The sequence below is a fragment of a genome, unplaced genomic scaffold (assembly GCF_019419815.1).
Source record: "Pyrus x bretschneideri cultivar Hongxiangsu unplaced genomic scaffold, Pyrus_bretschneideri_v1 Contig6, whole genome shotgun sequence".
In the NCBI taxonomy this organism is placed as follows: Eukaryota; Viridiplantae; Streptophyta; class Magnoliopsida; order Rosales; family Rosaceae; genus Pyrus; species Pyrus x bretschneideri.
Window position 1 is genome coordinate 10,454,121 of NW_025999798.1, and position 11,671 is coordinate 10,465,791.

At 34.3% G+C, this 11,671-nt stretch overlaps 1 protein-coding gene across 1 annotated transcript; it reads left to right on the top strand.

Moving 5' to 3' along the window:
• Positions 1-8,308: 8,308 nt before the first annotated feature.
• On the top strand, positions 8,309-10,526 carry LOC103935990 (40S ribosomal protein S18). The gene is made up of 4 exons (XM_048571546.1): positions 8,309-8,470; positions 8,566-8,726; positions 9,214-9,402; positions 10,192-10,526. The coding sequence occupies exons 1-4, from the start codon at positions 8,468-8,470 to the stop codon at positions 10,295-10,297; spliced, it is 459 nt and encodes a 152-aa protein (XP_048427503.1). The 5' UTR covers positions 8,309-8,467; the 3' UTR covers positions 10,298-10,526.
• The last annotated feature ends 1,145 nt before the right edge of the window (positions 10,527-11,671 follow it).

Here is an 11,671-nt window from a genome sequence, read left to right on the forward strand (position 1 = left end):
GTCTTTTCAAGCCAAGATCTTCACAAAACTAAGAGAATTCAAGAGAAGTGTACTCTCCTCCTCTATCACTTCTTAATTTCTTCAGTTTGTACCCACTTTGTAGCTCAACAGTTGCTTTGAATCTCTTAAACACACCAAATGCCTCAGACTTATGAAAGTAATGAAGTACTTATTTCCAGCTTTGGTAGGCGTTTGCATAGGTCCATAGATATTAGTATAAACCAACTTCAATGGTAGAGCAGCTCTTCAATTTCCTTAGGAAAAACATCTCTGCAATGCTTGCCAAGTGAACATCCCACACATTGTGCTATTTACTTTCAACTTAGGTAATCCAGTCACCATTTCATGCTTTTGTAGCTGCATTAAAGCACTCATGTTCAAATGCCCTAGTCTTCTGTACCATATCTCAGTAGCTTGTCCAATACTAGCTCTCATGACTATTTAAATTCCTGGTTGCAACTTTAGAGGAAGGCTTCTATTTCCTTTCATAGGGATGTTAACAACTAAGTTGGAACATGTGAAATCATCATAAATTATAACTTCAATACCCCCAAATACAAGGTAGTACCCATGCTCCATCATCTGTCCTATACTCAACAAATTTTCTTTTAAACCAAACACCAACATTAGCTCCTTTATGTACCTTTGGCCTTGCTTAGTTTCAACTAGCAAGTCACTTTTTTCCAACTACATTGACCAATTGCACTGTGCCCATCTCAACTTTGGCAGTGACACTCCTATCAATATTCACCAAGAGGCTTTCTTTCCCTGTCATGTGATTGCTGCAGCCACTATCAACATACCAAATGTCTTCACCCTTCTTCATTGCAGCTGACATACAGACATAAAATATTGTTGGAGTGTTCTCCACTTGACCAACATAATTCACTTGCTAAGTAGCTTTCTTAGACCTGTAATCTTTGGCAACATGGCCTGGCTTATCACAATTATGACACATTTTCTTCCCCTTGAACCAACATTCTCCAAAGTGCAATTTGTCACAATATTTGCAAGGGTTCTCGGCTCCATAAGAAGTTCCAACAAATTTCCCTTATTGATGCACAGTTTTGTTATCCCACTTTTTACCTTCTATCTACCAATTTTTTGTTGGTTTGAAATTTTGATTGGCATTATAATTGTTCATATTTAGAGTACCAACAACATCATGCACATCAACAGTCTCCAAATCCCTAGTATTTTCAATCACAACAACAATACAATCATAGGATTTAGGAAGACTAATCAATAACTTTTGCACAATTCTTTGATTTCCAATATCTTCACTATAACTCTTAATTTGTGTAATAAGATCAAGTAATCGCACAAGATACGCATAGAATGTCTCATGCTCACCCATTCGAGTTTATTCAAAACCACGCATTAAACTTTGAAGTTTCACATATCTTACCTGCTTGTCACCAACAAACTCTTGCTTTAGTACATCCCAAGCTTCTTTTTCCGTCTCTAGTATGGTGATCCTTGAGAAAATTTCATCCGACACAGCCTCTTGAATGATGTCGAGAGCTTTAGCATCCTTGACCATGTTCTCCTTTAGAAGCTTAAGCTCGTTTACAGTGAGTTCTTCTTCTCTCTTCGCTAGGGAACTATATCCCTTCTCAACCATATCCCAGAGATCGTGAGATCTGAATATGGTCTTCATCTTTATCTGCTAGAAATCGAGGTTTTCTCCATTGAAAACCAGTGCTCAAAGATTAACACCACTTGATCTAGCCATAATAGACTTGCTATCGAGTAACCCAGAAACTTTCAGAGTTTTCTTCAGTTGCAACAAGACCCGATTCTCTTCCGAGTTTCTGTACTGCCAAACACGTCACAGATTCACACCTAGATTGAGATCGAACGTGGCTCTGAGGCCATGATAGTGTTTGATTTATGGGTTGAATTGATTCAATGGAATTGTGTATATGAAATTGAAAATGTGCAAAGAGAAAGATTAGAGAGTCATGGAAGCTTCAAGGTATGAGAATGCTTACTGGATTCTACTCTCTTGAGCAAGATGCTCGGAAGGAATATATGACATTCACTTAAGTCATTAGTTCTTCCAGCATTGGCATAGTGATCAATGACTGCAATGACGGTGTCTTCTATTTGGACTTGAATTTTCTTGGCCATGTTATAGTTGCCGTATTTGATCAATCCGTAAATCATCTTGGCAGTGTTCTCCATTTTTTTTTTCCATCGATCAACATGTTCTGAAAAACTTGGTTGAAGTCCTAGGGCGCGTGTTTCATATCGTCCCAACTCCTCCGAATCGCTGAGAGAGAAGTTGCCACCTTTTGCGGTAGTGTTGGCTGCAGAGGAAGAGGATGAGCTCCTCCACCTTCTTTGAAATTGGCTATGATATGTTCTATTCTAGGGTTGGCTGACTGCAGCAATAGAAGCTAATGCTATAGTGACTATGAAATTACGAAGCTTTTTACTGCAAGAGGAGGCAACGAGTCGAAATGCCCGAAATGCCATCGCCATTGTCGAAAAGGATAGGGCTTTGAGCAAACCAAAGAGAAAAGAAGAATCTTGTCAATAAAAATTCCATAAAACTTGTAAAAGGAGAGAGCTTGTCACCAGAAACTAAGAAAATAAGAGAAGTTGTGAGCAAAAACAAAGCAAATAAGAGAATATGTGAACAAAAACAAAGAAAATGAGTGTAATTTGTAAGCAAAAACAAAGAAAAAGTGAGAACTTGTAAGAAAATAAAAACAATAAGTTTGTGAGCAAATTTAAAAAATGAGTGTAATTTGCGGGAAAATTCTTCCATGCAATGTAGCATTTTACATTACTCGTAGATATTAATACTACGTAGCACCGAAGTGGAACCCGTAATTTGTGCGCAAAAACAAAGAAAAGGGGAGAGCATTAGGCAAAAACAAAGAGAAAAGAAGAATTTTGTCAGCAAAAATGCCATAAAATTTGGGCTGAAATGTGAGAGCTTTGTGACCAGATACCAAGTGTATGCAAAAAAAGAAAAAAAAGAAAATGAGGGATCTTGAGAGCAAAATCTACTAAAATTAGAGAGCTTTTAAGAGATTGAACAAGAAAAATGACACACTCTTACGCAAATAAATCTAGAAAATAACTTAATAAATAACCGAAACAAGAAAAAAAAGAAGCGCACCTGAATCCTAATGAAGGTTTCTGATGGATTTGTAGCTACTTGGAATGGAATTTTGAGGAAAGTTTGAGCACTGCTGCTTTGAGAGATTTCTCAAGAATTTTTTTTTTTTTTTTTTTCCTTCAGTGTAAAGGTTTGTGATTTTGATTCTTGCTACAGATGGTTCAAAATATTGGGGAATGCAGCAAAAAACAAAGGCAAAAACCAACAGTTCTAACACAGGGTGCAGGTGTTGCTACTGTCTCATGTTTCCATCTCATTTCCTTCCCTCCTTTCACACAATTTGCTTTTTGTTTTATTAATTCTATAAAAAATTAATATAAGATGTTGACGTGGCTTAATCGTAACCGTTCAAATAGGAGGGGAGAGAAGATGAGAGAGATTAGGAGGGGAGAGAATCTTCCTCCCGTATGGATACCAACATTGAGTAGTCGGTCCGATAATATTGGCAATTTAGGTAAAACTTGGTCTAACGGTCCGGTCCACTTCAATGTTACATAGTATTTAATAATGTGAGTATTTAAGTTGTCAAATTTAATTTGAACAACTATTAGGTTTCTTATTTTTAATTTTAGTCATTCATTTTTTGCATCATTCAATACTACTCACCGTTGAAGAACTTTCTATTGAGTAGATAAATTTTATCTATTTTCTCTGACAAGGCAATGTTGCCTACTTCATCAGGAGTATGCAAGTTCTAAATCCTAACAAACTTCACCCCAGAGGCTTAAATCCTAGTTTTTTTTTACTACAGTGAATATCTTCCAACCACCCTATCACCAGGGACTAATAATCCAATTAGGCCTAATATATTGTATGTGAAGACAGAAGACAAAGATAAAACATGAAAATAAATGTTAAAGAAAGAAAAACTTAAAGTGGTGGATTACATTAGTTAATTAGGGTTTTTATTTTTAGTCCATAGTAAAATATAGTTTGTAATAGAAAAACACTAGTAATATCTAATTTTGTCTACTTCGTTTGCTTAGTCCAATGAAGTGACAAATTTTTTTATGAGACAATTGAATAGGCAACATGTGATATTAACCTATATAATATTAGTATTGTCTACGCAAGTGTGTATATATATGTGTGTGTGTGTGTTTAGAATAAATTTTGGCGCATATATAAGAAGTAAGATTGACTTTCACACATTATTTTTAGCCTTGTACACACTCCTATTTATTTTTTAAAAACTCTTTCTTCTCTTGAAGTTTCTAAAGTATGATATACTGCTTTTTTTTTTTGCTTCTAATACATTATGCTGCACTTTTGTGTTTTTATATTTACTAATAAATAAAATGTGTTTTTATATTTGCTAATCTTCTTTTTATGCTAGTTATAGTTGGATGTCTAGGACAATAAATTCTTAGTGGTTATGGTTGACATGGTCTACAAGGACAATAATATATAGTGTTCATACAAATTAAAAGAGTGTGGGATATCAGTTGTTTTGATGACTTCCATCATGAAGGTACTTTACTATTATAAGTATACTATTAAAATGCTAAACTCGTCTCTGATACCAAATTCGAAACAGAGGCCTCAGTTAAATAGTCGGATAACTATTATAACAACTAGACATAAAACCTTGCACATGAAACTCAACATGTTTCAAAATGACAGGCACTCAGAATGCAGGTATAAGGTCACAAAGGCTGAACTCAGAGGTACGAAGAACTCAGATGTACCGTGGTTAATGTCTAGTTATTTGTATGATAAACTTTCAATATGTACACTTATTCTTTTATTGATATAAAGAAGATGATTACAAAGAAGAAAATTTACACAGAGGAAAGGAAAGCTTCAGATGCTTTGTGGGTTGAGATAGAAGTCAACACAACTGAAATCACACATTTGTTTAGTATTGTACAAACACTGTATATTATTGTCCTTGTAAACCCTGTCAACCACAATCAGTAGAAATTTATTGTCTTAAACATCCTACTATAACTAGCTTAAAGAGAAGATTAGCATGTATTTACAAGAGAATTAACAAGACTATTAAAAACCAGAAGTTTTATCTTGATTATCTTAAATATCATTCATTTATTAGTAAGTATAAAAATACATAAATGCAACATAACATATTAGCAGCAAAAAGAGGAACTAATCAATCTTAGAAACTTTGAGAGAAGAAATAGAGCTTAAAAAAAAATCAATTAGCAATAATATTAGTGAATAATAAAAGAGGAAAAATCACCTTAGACCAAAATAGCTTAATTTGTCATTATCAATTAAGAAAGCATAATCATGTTTTACAGAATAAAGAAAATTCACAAGCAAATAATATTGTAGATCTTATTATTAGACATGCAGTAAATATAAAATTAGAAAATAACATGCATAATTATTTATTACACTTGTTGCTAAACTATTTTTAGAAAAAATCCATAAAGACTATTAGACAGAATTTAGATTATATTACATCCCGATTAGAAGATAATAATAAAAATATTTAAAAGTTTCCTAGCAAAAGAGAGATAAAAAGACTTATTAACCTTATAGGTAGTAAGCCTAAGCAAATAGAACTTAGATCACTAGAAATAGCTGACCAATTAAAATTAGAAGAAAAAATCAACTAGTACAAAAAGAGTTAACTGAACAAATAAGTAAGTTACCTAATGAAATAGATAGATTATTAGATTAATGACCGATTCTAGAACCAATAGAAAATGTATTCAAGTTTTGAAAGAAATTAGAACGTTAGATAAAAAATCAATTGGTTTAGTAGACTTTTCAACACAAGTAACTAGTAGTAATATCTCAATTAGACAAAATAATTTAATCATCCAATTAGTTTTAAATTTAGCTGAAAAATTAAATCAAGTTGAAGAACGAAAAGTAGAAATAAATCAAATTTTACATAACACATCTTCATCATACCACCATTTTGTTACAAAAATTAGAAAATTCAACTTTGAATACAAATAATCATATTAAAAGATCTAAGATAAATCATTTTGATAATAGAAAATTGAGCTCTTTAGAAGAATAAAGAAAAATAGGTTATTAAATGCAAAGAACAAGAGGCCATTAAGCCCATAGAAGAGAGAGATGTTAGATGGGCTTTTGGAAGAAGATATTGAAATGGAGCATCATCATACATACAAAGAAAACAGAAAGTGTAATGAAATTCTTAGGACTATTAATAAAAGATGATATGTTATTAGAATAAATTTCAAAAGCAAAATTAAGAATAATGACAATGGATATGCAATATGAGATCCTGAGCAGACCATCACAGTCAATGAAGGAGCTACAATTACAATATGTTTGGTATCAGTCTACCTTTGATCCAAACCAGAGATGTAAATTATTACAAAGGTATATCCATTATGTCTTTGTGATAGTTTATAGAGTTGTAGTTGTAAACTAGAAATTAGCATATAGTTGGCTAGGATTAATATGAAAGATTTTAGATCATGACATTTTAGTTATGAGCATAAGAAACGGCATAATATAGTAGAAGCTACCCAACCTTACTATTAGAGTTTGGCTATGTTGATTAGGATCACTTCCTAAAAAGTTTAAGAAAGTAGTGGAAGGTTATTTAGAAGATTGGAAAGAAATTTGTATAAGTTTTATTAGTAGTATTCTAGGTTGGTATATGCATTTGCACAAGGAGAAAATTAGGCATATAACCATGATTAATGAAGAGTCCTTTAGATTGTCATCTATACCACCACACATATGGACTCCTTCATACAAAAATATTTTGAAATATAGAGAAACTCAAATGTTAGCTTTGAATGAGTTTGAAGATTTGAAGTATGATATGATATTAGTATCAAAAAAAGAAATGTACATTTACAACAAGATAAAAGTCTGTCAACATCCCTAATGAAAGCCTCAAAATTAGAGGAGAAACTTCAAATACTTATTACAAGATAAAAGAAGATAGAGTAATAGAGGTAAAACTAGAAGAAGGAGATGAACAATACTGAAACAATTCGGTAGAAGAGGAACTGCACAACATTGTCAACGTGACGGAAGCATAGAAGAGTTGTCAGCAGATTAGCAAAAGATGAAGTAGCATAATAATACAACAAGTAACAGTAGCACCATGCAAAACTACGTACAATATTTCAAACATTAGAAAAATCTAAACATCATTGTGAGACCCGCCATGATAATTAAATATGACATAAGAGTAAATAAAGAAAATAGCTTGGCCTATTATAGACCTTTCATACCAAAAATGTCCTTATGATTAGGATCGAATAGTAGTTAGACCTTTTCATTAAGTCTCTGGTTTTTTTAATTCTTCTTTGGTATCCAATTTTTAGTGTCAATTACAATGACATGAAAACTATGTAATAAATCTTTGGCCTATTTTTCACTGGAAGATATCCTCAGCTTTGACGATGAATGAGATTGTGTGATTGTTGGAATAAAATATACAAGAATTTCATCCTTTGTGTTAGATTGGCTTTTTAGATGATGTAGTCACAACACCTCAACACAAATTTTTCTTCCAGTATATAATCATTTTTTGACTTATTGTCACAACTTCAGTCTAATTTGTGTATATTTATTTTTTCTAGTGAAAACTAATGAAAAGTTATCAAAAACTTCCATTTAATCTTTAGGACAAAAGTTTTCAAAAATACCGATCTTGCCCTTTAAAACATTTAGAAAGCTTGGTCCTTAAAAAAAGCAGAAGAAAAAAGTTACCAGACATAAAAGTGGTCTAAAAAGGCTAACATGCAACAAGTTCACGTGGTCCTCATCAAAACAAATGTGAAAGAAGACAAAGTAAAAACACGCACAAATGTTTTAAAGACAACCACAAATGGTTTCCTTCTTTTGTGGTTGTCTTTGCTTTATCTTCTTTTGCATTTGTTTTGATGAGAACCACGTGAACTTACTACATGTTTGTCTTTTTGAACGACTTTTGTGACTGGTAACTTTTGTCTTCTGTTTTTTACAAGGACCAAACGATCTAAATGTCTTAAAAGGTAAGATTAGTATTTTGAAATCTTTTGTCCTAAAGATTAAATTGAAGTTTTTGAGAATTTTTTATTAGTTTTTCCAAAAACCTATGGGGTGAGATTGTAAAAATATTAAAATTGTTGTTGAAGGTCCCAAATGTGTATATGAGCAAAGTATAATAAATCGACGGCTACAAAATCATCACTAAGGAGTGCACGAAGGGGTGCGCCGCAGCGTCTAATCACCATCTAGGGTTTTAAGCATTACGAACTCGCTTAAATTTGATCCTTTTAAGACCATCTTCTTCCTCACTAGCCCCCTCTCACCCGGCGCGCCCACACTCACACACTCGCACGCAGAGTCACAAAGAGCAAAGAACCGCCACACTCTAAGGCCGCAGCCATGGTGAGTCAACTCCGATCCGATCCACTCGCTTCGACGATTCCCTTTGTCTTCAATCTTTCACCCCAAATCTTAATTCGGTTTTCCTTGTTTTGCAGTCTCTCGTCGCAAATGAGGAGTTCCAGCATATTCTGCGTGTGCTGAATACCAACGTGGATGGCAAGCAGAAGATCATGTTCGCCCTTACCTCCATTAAGGGTATCGGCAGACGTTTCGCCAACATCGTCTGCAAGAAGGCCGATGTCGACATGAACAAAAGGTTCGTTGTTTAATTGTTTTTATTATTTATTTTCTGAAAAATAGTTATAGATCTATTTGTTTCGATTAACATTTTCATTTTCCAGCTCTATTTTATTAGCGGGTTCAGAATTGAGATGGGTTTTATTTTATTTTTCAAATTCGGGTTTATAGGAATTATTAAAGTAAGTAATCGCACTTGATTTAACTTAACTTTGTAGCTGGAATGAATGATTTTATCTCCATCTCTTATAAATCGGGTCGAATGTTTGTTTGGAATTGCAAAATATGAGGTGATTTATTTGCAAATGCAATGTTTAGTTTGGTATCCCAGTAAACGACCCGTGCACCAGTTACCAGTGATGTGGGCACGAATTGCAGTCCCCCTTCTGTCTTTCATGTTCATCTTATTGCATAATCATGTGGCTTGTAACCTGACAAGCTAGTTTACTGTTGCGTGCACACTATCATGATTTAGTTTGCATGGGTCTGGTTGTGCCACATTGCAGGGCTGGTGAACTATCTGCTGCCGAGCTCGACAACCTGATGACAATCGTGGCAAACCCCCGCCAGTTCAAGATTCCTGACTGGTTCTTGAACAGAAAGAAAGACTACAAGGATGGTAAATACTCCCAGGTGGTCTCCAATGCTCTGGACATGAAGCTCAGGGATGACCTTGAGCGTTTGAAGAAGATCAGGTCTGGTTTTCTAGTCAATTTTCTTCTTTTTGTTCAGCACTGGTCATATCGTTGTTATGTTTTTCTGATATTATTATTGTTCGGTAATTGGTATATCATTGTTTTGATAGTTGTACTATGCCAGTTCTATTGTTATGCATTTCTGTTAACTGATTGCACCGTTGGTCATTTTAATTGTTTTAAGTAATGTATGTCTATGATGCTAAAGATTTTAATATGCCATACGATTGGTTGGAAATATAGCTCAGTAGTTTACATTTGTTCTACATAGTGTTATCCATTTGTCCTAGATCATAGTAATAGCTTCAACTTATTTCTAGCATTTGGGAAGACTCATGCATAATCTTTCGGAGCAAGAAACGTGTTGGGATTACAAAGTATAAGCATTGATTTTTGCACTGTGATTAGTTAGTTGGGTAGAGGTCAAATTGTACATTATGGCTGCATTGTGATCGACTCAAATTGTGGACACTTTGTTTGTCAGTGGCTTACAGCCATTCACACCCTCTACCCAATCTGTTTCTCTAGTAGTTCATCATCTGGCTCGTGAAGCTTTTCTCTTGATTCTTTACCAATAAGCCCAGTTGATGTTCCTGATTCCCATATTTACCTGTCAACACATTGAACAGTATCTTGTATATCCATATGATATGACAGTGTTTGTCTATCTGATTATACTTGAGTTTTTCTTGGTGTCTCTGTGTATGCATATTATCTGTTGTTATGAACGTCTATAATTTTGAAGACTCTTCTTAGGAGTATGACTGATATATCTTTCTTGATATGCAGGAATCACCGTGGTCTTCGACACTACTGGGGCCTTCGTGTGCGTGGACAGCACACCAAGACCACCGGCCGCAGGGGAAAGACTGTTGGTGTCTCCAAGAAGCGTTGAAGAACTTTACTGTTGCGAATTTTGTGTTACTTTTTAGAATACCTTCTAGTGTTTAGCCTCAATCTACTTCAGTTTTGATGGATTAATAGCAGTATGTCTAGCTGTCGTTTAATTGTATTCCTATAGACTGCTTGATCTTTGTGTTTGAGGATGGTATGGTATGCGATGGAGTTCAATTCCAGATATTTGTTGATATTCTAAAATCTCAATTGTATGTTCGAATTCCTCATTCGTTTGGGTTTTGAAGTTCCTCCGGCATCCTGGTTCCAGATCTTGAATTGTACGGATACTGAGACCTAGACCCGGTTCGATATTCGGACCTTGTTCCGAACGCAGCTTTAGACTTGGATCTCAAGTCTGAATCAGCTCAGTAATTGGGGGTTGGAGTATTTTTTTTCTTCTCCAAACGATAGATTTTGTAAGATTTGATGTTAGATTAGTCATATACTGGATTTGAATTCATATCATGATGCAAAGGTTTAATGTTTTTATCACAAAAAAAATAAAAAATAAAGATTTGACTTTTGAAGTGGGATTTGAAGTTCGATGCGTCTTCTTTCTTTCCAACGAAAAATGTAGATTATTATTCCATCATATGTGAGACTCAAACTGGAAGAAATTTCCTTACAACTATAATGGTACTCGGCATTCAACTTTAGGCCTATTTTTTTATCTAAAAAAGGTCATCATGCACGTTTTGGTTTTTGCTTTATATGTAACACAACACACGAGTACATGATGACATTTCTTTGGAGTGCAATTAGCACCTCCATCAACAAATCAAATAAAAGAAATCGACGCTTCCGAGTGTGGAACTTGAATCAACAAGCGGTATCAGCTTCATTTGGAAGTGAGAGGTTTTAGGTTCAAATCTCGTCATATCTCGTAAATGGCGAATTCAATACCAAATTCGGTTGCCCATTGTGTGGCTTAGCCGAACTCCCCATTTCCTTAGTGTAAAAATATCGATGTACTAAAACAATAAATTTTTTTTTTTCGTAGTAGCTGTTGGAACTTTGGAACGAGGATCCTCTTCGGAACCTTTTTGTGAGGATCTTGGGGATCTTCAAATCGCGTTCGTTCATCGTACATCGTACGGTCAGAAATCATTTTAAATACTTTTATTTAAAATTAAACATAAACATTACCTGATGAAAATTAATTCCACGATATATGATGAACGAATACGAATTGAAGATTCCCAAAATCCCCACAAAATTGATTCGGAGAGTATCCTCATTCGGAACTTTGAATCCTCTAACGATAAAATAAAATATTGGTGCAAGCTCGATTTGAATTGAATTTTTTTTTTCCCCTTTTAGACCATCTCCAATGGTTGGGCTAAAAGTCAAATCTTTTAGCCTAAAAACAGTT